We start from the raw sequence: 18,610 nt of genomic DNA, 5'->3' as shown, positions 1-18,610 counted from the left end.
AAGTGCCATGGACAGCAGAGGATGCTGACCCCAGTGAGGGCTCTGGGTGGCATGGGTTAATTGTGTGCAGCATGTGGGTCAATGGGGCAGCACCATAGGCCAGACTACAGGGTTCCACAGGCTGTATCTGGCCCATGAACCATATGTTTGATACCCCTGCCTGAATTGCTGACAAAAATAGCTTCACCTGCCTTTGTTCAGCTCAGGGCTGCATTTTGTTCTTTTCAGGTATTCTCATCACAGGCAATACTGCTGTCAATTTGAAAATAAAACAATGCAATGAACTGCAAGCCTTGTCTGGTGTTTTCAGACTTTGCCACAGTAATCTTTTTCTCCTGGATAATGTACATCAGCACCCAAATGGAAACAAGTTTTCCTGTCCATATTTGGTGCTACTTCCACCAGTTAACTCCCCTGTGAATATATGTAAATATGTAAGATAAATCTATTAGTATTTCATTTATTTTGACTATGCCTTTTTGCCTTTTGAGTTTTGAGAGACAACATCAGGCTGTGCCTTTTGAGTTTTGACCTTAGCATTCCATGTAAGATAATATTAGACAGGACACTAATTCATATAAGATTACAATTGGCATCTGGAAGAAGAAAAAAAAATCAATTAGTTCACTAATTGGAGAGATGCTTCAGATTCTGCCTATCATTTCAAATATGAATGCCACAAACTGATCTATGCCTTGTTCAGGAAAAACTCTCTATTTGGAGATCACACTCTTTTGAAATTAAAGGGATTTATTTATATGTTTAAGTGCTTTGTTGAATTGGGAACTTATTTACCTAAACTATATTTATTTTCTGAATCCTTCAATCTTTTCCTTTTTATTCAGTACTTTTAATGCACATTTTCTTGCCTTTCTTACTTTTGTGTGTGTTAGGGGGAAGCAAATTATATGAACTCTTATGTCATCTACATGCTATAAAATCCAGGGTCTATGACAGATTGCTTTCTTTATTCACTCATTTCATTTGTGCTATTGTAGGCATTACATCTTTTTATTAATTACTTCTGCATAGCTATCCTTCTTCTATTTTGGTTTCATAGTAGAAAAATGAATTTTGTAGAATGAGATATCAATTGCCTGGAATAGAAAGTTCACATGACATTTACCGATGTTAGATTATATCCAGTTCATTTTTTGCAGTGGAATATTTATACAAAGTACTCACGCATTTCTGCAAACAGCTGCCTTCTTTCTGCCATGGTATTTCCTCTTTTCCCACAATCTTCAATCATTCTAGAAGACAAAAATCATCAGAAAATAGTTCATATCATTCACCAGCTGAACATAGCTGTACATATCTTTGTAATAGTTCCCACAGAAACTTTAAGGTGAACTACTATGGCATGTGTCCACATCAGCCCTAAAACAGCTTTTCTGAGGCCCCTTTTGGTGGAAAGGCATTACATCCTCTTCCATACACAAGACTTTGCTTTCTCCTGGCTCTCTTTCCACTCCCAAAAGCAATGTTCAGTTTTTCAGTGTTATGTGACTATTGATAACCAGCACAAAATACAGTATATCATACTTTGCAAACATTATCTCAAATAAGGGGATCTTATGGATTAATTATATAAAGATAGAATAAATAAAAAAGATGGAAGTCATTAGTATTTCTGAGTTTATAAAATGCCTCTCTAGCCACCTGTACTCAGATGCATATGATTATTATGATAGACAAGATGAACACCTTATAAAAATAAGACAATATAATTTAAAGATAATTTCAAAGAAAGCTTGAAGAAAGGAGGTGGCTTTTTAGACAGGCAAACTCAAACCATAGAAGAATTTGAGTTTTATCCAAAAATGGAACAGATACAATCTTCATTAGCCGCTCAAAATAATCCCTCTAGCAAGCCAGCATCACCACTCTATGGTCTGGATTTTACTTCAGATAAGTATTTTTAACCTAAACACCAATCTCAGATAGAGTCTATGAAATAAAACAGAATGCTCTATCTGCATGCCAGAGACACTGCAGCCCCACTGTTCATGGCCTCCTATAGGTTAGATATTTAATGGGAACGGGAACAGTAAAGAACTCTGAAGCCTACAACACAAAATTTCTAAGGATAGAAAAACAATTTGCCATATCCCCCAGGATCACTCAGAAAAAAGAAGGCAGTCACTTATGACTCTCCAAAGCAGCTTTACTCGGTCTTCTCATGAAGTTTAGTGAAGTTAACTATTTATAAGAGGTGCTATATCAATGGTCCTTATCAGTTGCTATTGCTGGAAAAATTGTTGAATATGTTTTTTCTAGAAAGATTTTTCAGTTATTGTCTGTCTTCTGATACTATTGAGAAAAGTGCCAAAGGTTTCATCTGACGTGGATGTTTTGTGATGTGAACATCTGCCCCACTAGGAACTCAAGAAAGACTTCTATGTCACTTCATACAGACTACTGAACTTAGGGCAAGTGGCAGCATTGTTCTTACTATATCAGCCAGATCTGGTCTCATATCAGTACCCATATGATGAAAGTCTGTGTAATCCCCTTAAACATCACATGAGCTCCCCACTACTGGATATTTCTAATTGAGTTTTTAATAGCAGACAAATATTTGCAGTAAATTTTCATCTCTCTAGGTGTTGATGGGCTAATAACAACCTTTTAAAAGATTATATCTTTCAGTAGTCAGGGGTGTTGAGGAAATAGTTTCTAGTGAATACATTTATTAGATAGACACTTATGAATGTAGATGAATGTCTATTGTTTAAGAATTGTCCATGAGCCACTTAAATTTTTCTGAGATTTATTTTATAGTGTTATTCACTGAATCATTTCTACTGTTGCTCCATATATTGTTTATAACCAATTAATTACTGATACTTGATAATCAAGTTACCTGGACTGGTTAATTTTGATTTGGCATGGGGGTCATACACCCCATCTTTCAGTTTCCTGGTTAGAATGACTTAATATTTACGAGCAAAACCTTTCATTTACAAATTCAGAATCATTGTCTAACAACTGCATAATTATTATTGGTTTCATGAACATCCCTGCCAGTAGACTCATTTGCTGAAATACCGTGGAAAACATATGCAAAAGGAATGCAATTGTTTCAGCTTTTTTTCGTCATGTAAAATGTTTGAAATATTTCCATGTCTCCCATTATCAGTGTCTGTTTATATCTAAAGCATACTGCTTAGTTATATATTATCTTTCCTTTCCTTCTCACATGTGGGTGCCTCAGTGAATGCGGACGAGCCCCCCTCCTTGAAGACGTGAAATAAAAGTGATGTTTTTCAAGCCACATACATCATACAGCAACTTCTCCATTATCTTAGGATAGCACATAGTCTTTCACACATTGAAAATCCTCAGTCTTTCAAAGTGCTGAGAGTGGCCTTTGATGCAACCTTATTCTGTTTTTATTTCTGCCCATATTTCATAGATTTCATAGACATTAGGGCTGGAAGGGACCTAGGAAGGGCATCAAGTCTAGCACCCTGCCCCAGGGGCAGGACGTCAGTTAGGGTCAAAAGATACCAGCAAGATAAGCATCCAAACCTTCCTTAAAAGATTCCAGAGTAGGTGCTTGCACCACCTCTGGCGGCAGTCTATTCCAGGCCTTGGGGGTTCGGACAGTAAAGAAATTTTTCCTTATGTCCAGCCTGAAACGGTCTTGGAGGAGTTTGTAACTGTTGGACCTTGTCATCCTTGGGGGCTCAGGAGGTGTTCGACCAGGTCCTGATGCACACCCCGATGTACTTATAGGCTGCCACCAGGTATATTTATTTTTATATATACAAATATAAAACAAGATATAAAGCAGAAAACAAATATAAAAATAAATATATATCAGTTATTCTTTGGAATCATACCAGAGTACCTCAAATGCATTAACACATTTATCTTCCTGTTATCCAAAGAAAGAATATTCATCTCATTTTATAGTTTTGTAAGCATTCAGAGAATTATTTGACTTGCCTAGGATACCATAGGAAGTCTGTGGCACAACCAGGAACATTAGCTTAGGTCTCTGAAGCCCCTGGTGAATACAATATGTTTATCACCAGACGATACTGAAATGCTATAATACAGTGGTGTTCAAACGCCATCCTGCAGGCCAGATCTAGCCCATGGAACTTTGTCATCTTAGCCATGAGACTCCCCACAAGTCCAAAAATTTGGCAGCAGGGAAGCAGTGGCACCATGAAGCACTTCCAGAGCCACAGCAATTAACACTACCACTGTTCCCCGCCACCAGATTTCCAGCCCAGTTGGGAGCACTGTGGTCTAGATGATATATATGGTCCTGTGTGCCAGATCATGCTGACCTGCAGGGGTGCACTACGGCTGGATCGAGCACATGGGGTCAGGCCGGCATACCAAATTACACCCACAGACCAACTGTCCACCACAGATCTGGCCCACAGGGCCAGACAGGCTGAGCAGTACTGTTATAGTGTTACACCTTATCATCTGGGAGTCATGCTTTGAGGACCTTTTGAGACCCTTTGAGAACTTTCTTCATGTTCCAGAGACTCACTATTTAAATCCAGTAGTACTTACAGGAAGAGATGTGTGACAGACATATTTTAAATGACAATTCCTGCACCAGTATTCATCTTCAATACTAGTGTTTTTTCAAAGACAACTCAAACAGCAGTATTTGAGCAATAATAGAACAAAAATTATGTACAAGTCATAAGTGCTATTGAGTGTCAGTCATTTCAGCTAGCCACCTCCTATTCCTCCTTTGCATTTTACTTGTCTTTCTGTCCATAAAAAGGAGAAAACATTGTTACATGAAGTTATGTAAAATTATTTTTTGTAAGTTCCACTGCTAGAAAGTTCAGCGTATCTATACAAATTTACCGCACGATTATGAGCTTATACTAAAAGGCACCAACATCTTGATCTACAGGTTATTACAGCAACCCTTTCCTCCAGACCCACAGACTATGGGTCTGGCAGCTCTTGGAAACAAAACTTGACTATAGAGAATTTCAGCTTGAGATACCCAGAGTTCAGTCCCCAGTGTTGGGTCAAAATGACTTTAAACATTACCTCATTCCATTTGTTTCTCTTCTGCTTACAGAAAATAGCACTTAAAAAAAGACTAACTAAAAATTAAAGAACTAAACACTAAAGAAAAGATTATATAACATATGTAATTCCTATAATATGGGTTGTAGTGTATTTGTCTTCTATTAATTCCTTCCACCATTCATTTTACTCTTCAAGAAAGAAATTTTCTATGTGGGCAGGAAGAATACCACAAGTGTGGTGATAAGAGAGACAATAAACTTCAATGTACTGCAGATGCTCCTCCTGAGAATCTGAAATCTGCTTTCAACCACAAGATTTTCAACCTCTAAAAATAAAGGACTTTCTTTTATTTGATATTGATATGCTGAACCAATTATTTTTATTGTCACTTCAGTACAGCTTCAGGAAAAACAACAAATAAACAGTTCATCCTAATTTATCATTTTTATTCTAACCTTCTCCTTTCTGTCCATAAAATGCAGAGTATACTTAATGTATCCAGGTTGTAGCCGTGTTGGACTACAGGAAAAAGCAATCAGGACTCATGGTGATATCTTTTATTAGACCAACTAGATATTTTTGGGGAAAAAAAAAAATGCTCAGAGACACCTCACCAGATGAGAAATGCCTGCCGAGAAAAGCATTCCATCTATCTACCCCTCTGTGAAATATGAAACACCATAACAAGAAGGAAACATGAATACATCCTGCTTAACACCAAACAATTTTGAGGTAAACAGACTATTCCAACTTTTCTCTGAGCCTAATCTGCACATAAAATGAACTTTTCCAAACAGGAGATTTTACCACAACTTCAACTCTCCTATGAAATATGAACTTTCATTTCAACCCAGGACAACTTTTACAATCTTTTCTCCAATGCCTGATGATGAAGGGTGTTTGTGCCCGAAAACTTGCAGTAAAAGACCTTTTTTTGCAAAAATCTAGTTGGTCTAATAAAACATATCACCTCAACTACAAGTCCTGATTGCTAGTATACTTAAAGCATTTTTAAATGTAAATATTTTTTATAATATCTAGGAAAACAACAGAAGAAGAAAACAAAAAACATGTCCCCCTTCCTGGCTGCTGGACATCTTTGATTTATGAATATTGTAACATACTATAGTAAGTCTAGTCCATTTTCTAATTTTCTATGATTCTATGTTGGGGATAGTTCTGCTTTGAGCAGGAGGTCGGAGTAGATGACCTCCTGAGGTCCCTTCTAACCCTAATTTTCTATGATTCTATGTTGGGGATAGTTCTGCTTTGAGCAGGAGGTCGGAGTAGATGACCTCCTGAGGTCCCTTCTAACCCTAATTTTCTATGATTCTATAATTCATTTCATGAGAATTTTACTTGCTACAGTATCAATTGATTATTTTAATGATCATTTTTCAATAGTGAGCCTTCTTACATTAGGTTCATTATTATTTCTCAAGTCACGATTTATGAAAAGGACTTCTGCTTGGCAAGTAGCACTGTTATTGGTCTTGTTTGAAATAATTAGCTGTAGACAGGAAAAAAGTTAATTGGCATATTCTAGAAATGTTTATACCATAGTCTGAGAGAGGCTTCCCAATTAACATTTTGAAAAAGGCCTTGCTTATAGGTGGGGTCTATGAAAGATGAAAAACAAAGGGAGTCACAGTCAGAGTGCCAGTGAGAGAAATCTGGCACTAACATCTAATGGTCATAGCATGAACAATTTATGAAGTCTTATGCAATGACTAAAATACCTTTTCTCCTTTGCAATAACATTCAGGTCAGGTCAAAGTTTGGATAAACCTAGCTACTTCCACTGTAACAGGTATGTGTAAAAAGAAGAGAAAAATTTGCTCTGTTTGGTTTTTGGCCAGTTTTGTTTAGAGGTTCTGCAGTATCTGAGTGAGAGCTTCAGGCTGCAACTACTGACAGAAAGCTTTGCCCCACAAGGCCAGTACAATCTAGAAGAGTACCTGGGACTTCTAGTAGTAGAGAATATTCCTTCCTTCCTCCAGGAGGACAAGGCCCATCACTCTTTGTATCAGTAATCTTTATTTCCATGCTCTACCAGTCATGTTTTGGTGCTCCCAGTCTCATGAAATGATACTCTTTTTTACTTGAGTTGCATGGTTAAGTGCTAAAAATTAGATCTTAAAATTAGAGGCAAGTAGACAAGTAGAAAGTTGTTGTCTTCCTGCTGTACAATTGCCATATATTAGACAAAACAGGAAATACAGTTTTCTACAGAGCTGGTCAATTTTTAAAACCAGCTTTGACTAAGCAATAAAGTTCTGTTTTTATTAAAACAGACTCCCCAGCTTTAAACTCATTATTTACACATTTCTTCTTTAATTTATTTCTTTGCAAGTAGGTTAAGCCCTTATGCCTGAACCCATCAGTTACCATTATTCAGTACAATTTGATTTACCAGTAAATAGTCCTCCATAATCTGCAACCTGTTACTTCATTCCACAACTGAATAGCATCAAAGATGTTGATTAATGAAAATTAAACTACACGCCAGGTCCAGCCCATAGCTTTTTTTTAAAGTTTCCTGGAAAATCTAACCAAATTCCCACTGTATGAACATGATTGATTCACATTGGGAAGATGTTTCATATTAACTCTTCCTTTCTCAACAATTGATAAATACTGTGCATCGAATCTGAGCCTGCTGTAAATGATACAAGTCAGCTGATAGAAGTGCGGTTATGGCAGAGTTGAATTTAGCCTGATGATGTGACAGTTAAAAGGGATCTTAAATGCTAGCTAAAAGCATATTTGCAGAGTTCCTAAATTCAGCAATCCTTGAAGTTAATAACAAGAATCAAGAAAGGCCATTTCAGACCCCTTTCCTCTTTAATGGATTCAGTGGTGCCTTATGAATGTCTTGTTTTATTTCTTTTAATGAAACAGTCCTCTAATAGGTCTCTCAGCTTCACATTCCAGCACTAATCTTTAGCAATATAATAAAATTGTTCAATGCTCTTTCCTGAGGCTAGGTATAATTGCATTGCACTTACAGTACTTGTTTGTACTTTATCTAGATGAGCTACTTACAGTGTAGGAGAAAATAAAAGCTGATACTATGCTCATATCAAATGTTCACCTCAGCAACTCTGCCTCTTCATATTTTATGTTGTCCTGGAATGTTTAAATTAAAATATCGGGTTCTGTCACTTGATTAATTCCTTTAGCAGGATGTTTTCTTCTTCTTCTTCTTCTTTTTTTTTTTTTTTTAAAGAAAAAAGCTCTAGTACAGATTTTTCATTGTATGGGTACCATAAATTTAGGAAGGGATTTTCAAAATTGCATACAGCATCAGCATAACTCTGCTTCCAGTAAAACTTATGGTAACGTTTCTATTCACTTCAAGAGAGGCAGTTTGGGAGACACCCTGGCCGGATCCAGATGTGCAGGCACATGCGTTTCCCTGGGGACTACTGCTGCTGCTACTTGTCCCCGAGGAATGCCTGTGCACATGTGCTCTGCTGCATGGCACATTGCCCTGGGTGGGGCAGGGAAGGCTACAGCCAGCACCTGGCCTGTCCCAGCAATCTTACCTGGGGTCCTGGGGGCCTCCCAGGGCTCCAGCAGCAGTGATCTGGCAGCAGGAAGCCTAGCCAGCAGCCAGAACATGGCTCGAGCCAGCCAGGCTCCAGTTTTGGGAAGTGCACAGTCGCCATATGCGCCGTCCTGCTTTTTTCCACTGCAGGGTTTTTGACACCGGGATCACTGGCAAATCAGCAATGCAAATTAGTAGGGCTGTGTGAAATTTCGCCAGCCGTTTTGTTTCAACACTGTTTTGACTCATTTCAAGGTTGAAACAGCAAAATCAAAACAAAACAAACGGCGTTGAAACAGCCTTGAAACAAAACAAAGTTAGTCGAAACGTTTCAAAAGTCGAAACCTTTCGACCATAGCGCTGGGTATGGGAAATCAGTCCAGCTGGGCTGACTTCCCATCCCTGGTGCAAGATCCGGCAGCACAAGATCCAATGTAGTGCGTGCAGGGAACGGGGAGTCAGCCTGGCTGGCCTAACTCCTCAGCCCTGGCCCAATCTACTGCCCAGGATGGGAAGTCAGCCCATCTGGGCTGACTCCCTGTCCCAGGCCTGAGCTAGTGAAGCGTTGAAACTGAATTGAAACAGCCTCACTGTTTCAGTGAAGCAAAACGGAACAGCTGTTTTGAATAGAAATTAAATTCGATACGAAACCCTGTTCTGTCCAAACCTCGAAACTCAAGGCGAAATGGAACGGTGCTGTTTTGCACAGCCCTACAAATTAGTAGTGCAAATTAGCAGCATAGGGAATGCCTGCATGTGTCGTGTGTGGTGTGCAGCACCGCAGGTGGATCTGTGGCACTGCATATTGTACATGCACATTTGTCTGGATGCGCTCGCTGAGTCTTTTTGAAAATCTTTTTGAAACCGTCAGGCCAAGAAGGGGCTTTTGCATCCCCATCCTATCATTGGCCCTAAAAGAATTTGGACTCTAAGAGACAGCATTCCCAGACTGAACCATTGGTCGTCTGTATTGACAATTCTTGTAATCCCATTAAAAGTGCCACAGTAAAGCTACCAGGATAGAAGTAACATTGATAAAATGGTGGGAGGTTTAAATATGCTCTCTCACCTTTACAAACTGTTTAACAAAGGCAGTTTGGTAACCTTTGAGGGGCCTTTCCACAATGCATATCTTAAATCAACTGTACTGTATAACAGAGATCAACTTTTAACTGCCCTAAATTCAGAGAAAACTCTCCAAAGTTCTTTCTTACCACCACATCTCTAACACTACTTACTCATTTCTGATTGTGCTTGCTGTAAGTTTTCTTAAAAAATCTGAAACAAAAAGTGTTAAAACCACTTTACTGTCCTCATGCATTTTTGCATTTCAAAGCTGTTACTCATTTTGTGTGAGGATTGAAAAATATAATTCCCTTTAGCAATAATATAATGCTGTACCTTTAAATTCAATTTTCTTCTTCCCACATTCAAAGTAAACCTCATAGCAAAATGTCAGACTCATTTGTCTACTCATTTTTAAATATATAGGGTTAAATCCTAGCTCCTGTGAAGTTAATGGGAGTTTTGCCACTGGCATCTTTGGGGCCAGAATTTCACTCAAGGCGTAGTTTGTTTATCCAAGGTTCAACTTTCTATTAGGACATCATATTAGTCAGTGATTTTCCAGTCCCTAGTTTGCTATTCTACTATACTTAAGCAAGCAAAGGACTCTTGACAGGGAAACCCCTGTTGAAATCCAGGAGGCAAAAAGGCAGGGGAAGTCCTGAATACAGGCAGTGCAAAGCTAAAGGCCTCTGCCCTTGAAATTATGTATGTTATCTCCTGCTTTCATGCATGTCTCTTATTTGGCACTGCAGAGGCACAAGGCAGGCTGCAGCATTTCACATATAATTAAACTCCTACTTAGTCAAAAGGATCTCTCAATTCTCCTTGCACTGACATAATTGAAACAAAATTCATTTTAGAATACGCTGTCAGTGACAGAGTTAGGTTGGGGAGGGCTTCCTGGCACTGTCCACTTCAATATTATTGCTTCTAGGATTTTTACAGAAAGACGTGATGATTATTTACAGTAGCACAAGGGATAGTTTTATCTCGCCTCTAAAGAAACAGATGTGGTAACTATAAAGAGAAGATATGAACTTGTCCATGTGCCTGTTGTGAAATTACCTGAAATTTCCTTATAGTAATATGGGAAACTAATTCATTATACTAATGAGTTGTAGGGCTGGGGTGGCACAGGTGCCAAAGTGCTCAGTTGACAGCCCAGAGAGATCACAAATTTCAGGCCACAGCAGAAGCACTCACAGCACAGCCCTGTCAGAGTCCAACGAATCTGCAAATTCTGCTAAATACCTTGTCGTAAGGACATGAAAAAGGAAAGGACTAATGAGTTGTCAAACTAATAAATTGTTCAGCAGAGAATCATGTGGCTTTTCATTGCTTTGGATGTTCAATAGTTTTAGGTATCCAAAGCTACTCAGTGGGTAGCCACTGATTTAGAGAAGTTCAAATAACATCACAAGCTAAAAATTCATTATCACATTTGGAGACAAAAGGAATTTAAATATCTTGCTCTCTTCCCTTCCCCTTATCCAGGGTTTGCAGCACATTTTCCTGCTCCACTGCTGCTTGCTAAAAATATTCTCACATCTTGTAGGAACTACATTAAATGGAAATTCATGTTTACTCATATTTACTCAAATGCAGTTGTTAATTACTTGCAGTTCAACTACTGTCAGAATAACACTTGACCTTATGAGCTGAACTAGAAAACTCTTGGTTGAATGTAGAATTACTGAAGCTGTAGGGCTAAAACACTTTCTGTAACCAAAAAAAACAAACAAAAAAAGATTGCTGGGTCTCTCCATGGCACAGATACGATGTGGAAGGAAAACCAGACCAGCAGTTCAAGTTAGAGAAACCCAGTTCCTGCAGTGCTTCGTGGCTGATGGCCATGGTCCTAACATGCCGCACCAAAAGTAAACTATTATCAGAACCTAAGAAAACTTCAGTACTAGTAGCATAACTACGGCAGGGCAAGTGGAGTGCCAGCCCTGGGCACTAACTATAAGGGGGGTGCCTGAATCACCCCTGGGGAGTTTTTGTTACTGCAGGGCAGCCCTACACTGTCTCTGCCTGGTCACAGGAGCTAGGAAGCGCAGTGCTCCATCAAGCAGTGCATCTGGAGGGTGGGCACAGAGGGTGGGGGAGTGAATAGAGTGAACAAAATGGTGCTCCTCCCTCCCTCTGTCCCCACAAAAGCCTTTCCCAAAGCAGGCACAGCCCTGCACCTAATATGTATGTGGGAGGAGGGGAAGGAAGAAGGAAGTGAGGGAGTAAATGGGGCACCAGAGTTGGCTTTTAGGGTGCTGACACTGCTATAGCAGCAGCAACCACTGCCACTGGAAAGGTAAACCTTCCCGCTTTCCTTCATTCACACAGTGCACCCTTCTCCCTCCCTCTGGTCTACAGTGGTTGGCATACCTCACACCAACCAAGAGGGGTGCTTTGAGTCTAAAGAGGTTGAGAACCACTGGACTAGAGCTTAGGACTACAACTTTTTGTTGAGAACACAACTAGTATTTCCAACTGTATTGACAGAGGGACCTTAAGTCAGCAGCCTGTGTTATTCTATATCACTTTCAGACAGTTTACTCATCTAGCCATTTAATTTTCACGTTATAAATCTCAATGTTATACCAGTCAAAAACGTCACACACACACACATCTATATTATGCATACACACACCTGTAATATGCATACACACTGCATACACCCCTACATAGCCTCAGGGCCCTTCAACATTATAAATAGATATAAGAGGCCTGTTTGCATACAAGGGTGACAGATGAGAAATAACAAGGCAACCTAAACAATGAGATGTTTAAAAATTTATAAAAACATACATTGAAATTATAGCCTGACAAAAAGATGTCTCTAATTTCCAACAGTGGGTGCATAAGAAAGGCAAACTCATATAGGCCCGGGTTCAGAAAACACAGGTGCTCTGGGAAATATTTTGGATACATGCTTAAGTTCTGCTGAAGTAATTGGGATCGCAACATGAGATACATCTTATGCATTTAAACATGCATAGCAAGTACTTTGCTGAATAGGGATGGACTGCTGAATCAGGGCTGTGTTGCTCAGAATAAATCATCCTTATTTAGACTATAATTAGCATATGACAAAAAAAGCATGAAAGTAGCACAAATACAAGAAATGAGAATACATCCAGAAATGGATGTGCTGCACAGAGCACTGAGAATATCATCCAATATAACAGAAGCAAGCAGCTAGAATGAATCAACTAAGAAAGTATTATGTATGTGAGAATCCATAATTACATGCAAAGACATTACTGACCACTGAAGAATGGAACACCGAGTGTGATGCAGAAGTATTTAGGGAGCACAATTCTGTTGCCAAAGCAGGTTGTATGCAAGGATATCATGGAAGAATAAAGAAAGAAAAATCTTTTTCTATTTTCCAACTACTTAATTATTTGGATATTTTCTATTTTAGGCCTTCAGCTTTAGCTCTCCTGCAAGAGAACTAAGGAGTAAACTCTTTGTTACATCACACATATGAGAAGGGTTTATGTTCCCCACATATGCTGCTTCAGAAGGTTAATGTAAGCTCTCCAATTACAAAGCTGTCATTGATGAAAATCCATTCTGTCTCTGATTCACAGCAAACCCAGGATCCCAGGTATCTGAATTACCATTGTATTACTATACATCTCATTATACATCAGTCTCTTTTATTAGTTTTTAGTAATTAATATGTATCTGGAAATTTATCGGAGGCAAGTATATCAGCAGAAACTATGGATTTAATAAATGGCATGTCAGGAATCCTGTGTCATCATCACTACACCATTAAAGTGTTAGCCATCATGCCTTGAAAAGCTAGAATAATGAATAATCGAAGAGCAAAATATCCTTGTTTCAGCAGGTAGAGGATGTCAGGAAACAAAAGCAAATGCTAACTAAAGGGATAGAAAGCTAGGTGCACACTCTTGTGTTCTGAAACAAAAATCTTAATACACTGAATTACTTTTAACCAAATTAACATCTGACATTATTTTATTATACAATATTATTTTTACAATAGCATACAGCGAAAGATGATGTACAATATAATTATGAAGTAAATGGACTTGTACAGTAAGCCAGAATACAAAACTGATGTCTGAAATACTATATGCAAAGCTAATGTCTGACGTTGCTTCTAAACAGACAAAGCAGGAATATGCTGGTACAACCTCATTCACTGTTTATTCCTTTCAGATGCACAGACTACCATTGACACTCCTCAAGTCAATACTAAAAAACTAAAATTACGGTAGTAAATACAAAATATGCTTTAAAAGGAACATTTCAATAAAATAACATTCACTGTATTGCAAGAGAGCATTTAGATTGTAAAAATCTCTCGTATGGAGCATAAACACTTCAGCTTGTAGAAATATGTTGTCTCATACCCTCATCCTTGATGCAGAGATGCAGTGGACAAATATCGGTTGTCCTGGATTTACCTTTCAGATGGCAGGGAGGGAAGAAGCCTAGGGAAGGAGGAGAAAGAGGGGTGGGAAACCCCATACAAATAGCAGCTAATCAAAGTGGCAGTTATTTTTGCAAAAAATTCTGCTGCTTTCTAAAATCTCCAAACAGCTGTTAAAAGAGATTTTTGTTCATGGAAAGTGGTTAGGAGCAATGTTCTAAGGGCAGGTGAGAGTAAAACAGGAGCGCAGAAGCTCACACATGACAATTGTTCTAGGATGCATAAAATATGCTTAATTTTTCTGGTAACAACAAGTATGTAACATCAAGCTCTTCTTCCATGAGACATCTTGACAAAACAGATACACGCACAATGCAGGCCTGCAGTCTACAAATCCTTTGCATACTCTGTATAAAAAATATCTACCTCACACTTCCTTTCCTATTTCATATCCTTGTAACAAGGTACTTGGCATAATTTGCCAATTCATTGGCATCTGACAAGCCACGCCAGACAGACTTTGTGCTATGGCCGCAAACTTGCAACTTCTGGGCTGTCAACTGTATGCCTCAATGTCCATGCCAATCCAACCCCTTACTTTCTGGGAAGATACATAAGCCAGGGCTGCCTGTGTGTGGCTTGCTGAGTGTTTGGTGGACTGTGTTTGGGTGTGAGCTCTGAGCAGCTGGGAGTGCTGCTAGCTGGCCGATTGCTGGATGATTGCTGCCTGTGTCTGACAAAAACCCTAACAAGGGGATAGAGCCAGTTCAGTCCAAGGAAGGTGTAAGAGGAGACAAAGAGCAAGCAACCATGGCAGCAAATAGGACAGTTTGCAAACAGTTCGTTAATCAGTCTGCAGGTCAGTCTGATCCCCACCCCGCCCGGAAGAGGAAACTTTAAAGATTTTTTTTTCTTTAATTAATTGATCTAACTGCTAAAACTGAGCAGTTAGATAAATACTTAAGCTCCTTGTTTAACCAGAGTCCAGAGTGGGGGGTGGGGGGAGGTGCTAGGGATTTTGCCTAGAAACTCCTTCTCACCTTTCTACACTGTAAGCTTCATGAGAAGAAGCAGGTTAGCAAGGAAAAGGGAACCTTTCAGCAACAAGGAACAGCGAACAGGTCAACTCACAGGGGAGATTGCTAGGGAAGGTCTATTTGGAAAGAGGGGTAAGGCAGCAGGGGCAGATTAAGAGACCAAGAGAAATGGTTGGAGGATGTTGCAATGCCAATGCTTGCTCTTCCTTTTTCCCCTCTGTGAGGTGTCTGTCCAGGCAGGATCATTCACCATTGAGGCCTCCACCCAGGTCCTGGTTTGGGTCTGTGGAGATGGCAGCTTGCAAGTTCCTTCCAGTTACAGACAAGTAGGGTGGCTCCTGTGGTGTGAGCAGTGCCTCCTGGTGGTGTCCCTCAAGAAGCAGGCAAGAGAGCTACAGGAGGAGGTGGCAAGCCTCTGAAGCATCCTCCTCCATGAGGACACCATCAATTCAATGCTGGAGGAGACCTCTAGGACTGTGGAGGAAGGACTACCAGAAGCAGCACTAGAGAAAGAAGAGGACATGGACTCCCAGGAGGTGGAAGCTGGGAGCTTGTGAACTCTGGCATCAAGCAGAAATCTTCATCTCCACCTGCAGCAGTTTGCCTGGAGAAGAGTTATGAAGCCCAAGCAACAGAGGAGGAGGAGCACATTTCTTTGGTAGAAGAGGCCAGGCCAGGCATCCCAAAGGTTGGGAGGATTGAGACTACTGCACCAAGAGGAAGCAACGAATGGTGGTTGGAAATTCCCTTCCGTGGGAATCTGCCAGCCTGACCTGTTGTCTCGGTAAGTCTGCTGTTTGCCTGAAGTCCAGATCTGAGATGTCATGGAAGGATTACCAAGTTGTGCTTTATGTAACAGAGCTGTTTGATTTCTCAGAGCTCCACTCAAACTGGAGATAGGCCTATAGAAAATCTCAGGGACAGCAACAAAGGTGATGTCTTGGTGGATGTCTGCTATAGGAAGAAGATGAGGTGGATGAGACTTTCTTCAAACAGCTAGCAGAAAGTTTTTCAATCACAGGCCCTGGTTCTCTTGGGGGACTTCAGTCACCCTGACATCTGGTGGGAAGGCAAAACCGCAGTGCACAGGCAATCCAGGAAGTTTTTGGAGAGTGCTGGGGACAACTTCTTGGTGCAAGTGTTGAAGAGGCCAACTAGGGCCCATGCTCTTCATGAGCTGCTGCTCACAAACAGAACGGAGCTGGCAGGAAAGGTAGTAGTAAATGGCAACTTGGGCAGCAGAGACCAAGAGATGATTGAGTTCAGGATCCTAAGGAAAGGAAGAAAGGAGAGTACCAGAGAAAAGACCCTGCACTTCAGAAAAGCAGACTTCAATTTGCTCAGGAAACTGATGGGCAGGATTCCCTGGGAAGCCAGTCTGAGAGGGAAAGTCTGGGAGAGCTAGCTGTATTTTAAAGAAACCTTACTGAGGGCACAGGCAGGCAAGGTTCCTTGGGTGAATGTGATATCTTTTACTAGATGAACTGAGTCGTTGGAACAAAGTTATTTGCAAGCTTTTAGGCACAAGTACCCTTTTTCAGGCATGGGGACACTCTGTTTTTGTTCTGAGATCGCTCAGGAATACTGAGGGAATAGGAATAAACCATCCTGTTTTGCGGAAAGACTAGCATGTATGGCTAACCAGCTTGGCTTAGCAGAAATCTCTTTAGTAAGCTAAATCACAAAAAGAAGGCTTACTAGAAGTGGAAACTTGGACAAATGACCAGGGAGGAGCATAAGAGTATTGCTTGGGCATGCAGGGATGAAATCAGGAAGGCCAAAGCACAATTGGAGTTGCAGCTAGCAAAGGATGTGAAGGGTAACAAGGGTTTCTACAAGTATATCAGCAACAGGAGGAAGATCAGGAAAAGTATGGGTCCTTTACTGAATGCAAGGCAACCTAGTGACAGAATATTTGGAAAAGGCTGAAGTACTCAATGCCTTTTTCACCTCAGTCTTCATAGGCAAGGTCAATTGCCAGACTACTGCATCAGGCAGCACAGTTTGGGAAGGAGGTTAGCAGCCAACAGTAGCAAAAGAACAAGTTAGGGACTATTTAGCAAAGCTGGATGTGTACAAGTTCAAGGGACCAGATGCAATGCACTTGAGGGTGCTAAGGGAGTTGGCTGATATGACTACAGAGCTGCTAGTCATTATCTTTGAAAACTCATGGTGATTGGGGAAGGTCCCAGATGATTGGAAAAGGGCAAATATAGTGCCCATCTTTAAGAAAGAGAAGAAGGAGGATTCAGCCTCAGCTTAGTCCCTGGAAAAGTCATGGAGCAAATCCTGAAGGAATCCATTTCTAAGCCCTTACAGAAGAAGAAGGTGATTAGGAACGGTCAGCATGGATTCACCAGGGCCATGTCATGCCTAACCAACCTGACTGCCTTCTATGATGAGATGCCTGCCTCTGTGGATGTTGGAAAAAGTAGTGGATGTGATATACCTTGACTTCAGCTAGACTTTTGATACTGTCTCCCACACATTCTTGCAAGTACACTAAGAAAATACAGGTTGACTGGACTGTAAAGTGACTAGAAAGCTGGCTGGATTGTCAGGTTTGAAGGGTAGTAATCAGTGGTTTGATGTCAAGGTGGCAGTTGGTATCAAGTTGAGCGACCCAGAGGCTGGTCCTGGGGCCTGTCCTGTTCAATATTTTCATCAATCACCTGGAAGGCAGGATGGAGTGCACCATCTAGATGACACCAAGCTGGAGGAAGTAGTAGATATGCTGGAGGGTAGAGCTAGGATTCAGAGAGACCTAGACAGATTGGAAGATTGGACCAAAAAAAATCTCATGGGGTTCAATAAGGACAAGTGCAAAGTCCTGCACTTAAGACAGAACAATTCTATGCACTGGTACAGGCAAGGGACTGACTGGCTCGGCAGCAGCTCTGCAGAAAAGGACCTGGGGGTTACAGTGGACAATAAGCTGAATATGAGCCACCAATGTGCCCTTGTTGCGAAAAAGCTAACAGCATACTGGGCTGCATTAGTAGGAGCGTTGCCAGCAGACTGAGGGAAGCGATTATTCCCCTCTAGTCAGCACTGGTGAGGCCACTTCCGGAGTAATGTGTCCAGTTTTGGGCCCCCCACTACAGAAATGATGTAGGTCAAATTGGAGAGAGTCCAGCAGAGGGCAATGAAAATGGTAAGGGGGCTAGGATACATGACTTATAAGGAGAGGCTGAGGGAGCTAGGCTTATTTAGTATGGAGAAAAGAAGAATGAGGGCAAATTTAACAACAGGCTTTAAGTACTTGAAGGGTGGTTCCAAAGAAGATGGAGCTAGACTGTTATCAGTGGTGGCAGATAAGAGAACAAGGAGCAATGGTTTCAGGTTGAAGCAAGGGAAATTTAAGTTAGCTGTTAAGGAAAACTGTCTCAAGAGGAGGGTAGTAAAACACTGAAACAGGTTACCTAGAGAGGTTGTGGAATCTACAGCCTTGGAGGTTTTTAAAAGCCAGGCAGACAAAGCCTTGGATTGGTTAGGAAGGCCAAAGCAGAGATGGAACTAGGACTAGCTTCC

General features: G+C 40.6%; 1 protein-coding gene across 8 annotated transcripts in view; it reads right to left on the bottom strand.

The window, feature by feature from the left end:
- The window catches only part of DTNA (dystrobrevin alpha), a 416,444-nt gene that overhangs the window by 187,138 nt on the left and 210,696 nt on the right, over positions 1-18,610 (bottom strand). For all 8 annotated transcript variants that reach the window (XM_019526848.1, XM_019526842.1, XM_019526857.1 and 5 more), the window contains exon 2: positions 1,186-1,253. In XM_019526848.1, coding sequence (XP_019382393.1) covers positions 1,186-1,253 — 68 coding nt within the window. The remainder of the gene's footprint in view (positions 1-1,185; positions 1,254-18,610) is intronic.

This window comes from Gavialis gangeticus, unplaced genomic scaffold (assembly GCF_001723915.1).
Source record: "Gavialis gangeticus isolate Ggan-Ray unplaced genomic scaffold, GavGan_comp1, whole genome shotgun sequence".
NCBI lineage: Eukaryota > Metazoa > Chordata > Crocodylia > Gavialidae > Gavialis > Gavialis gangeticus.
This window is presented reverse-complemented; position numbering and strand designations above follow the sequence as displayed.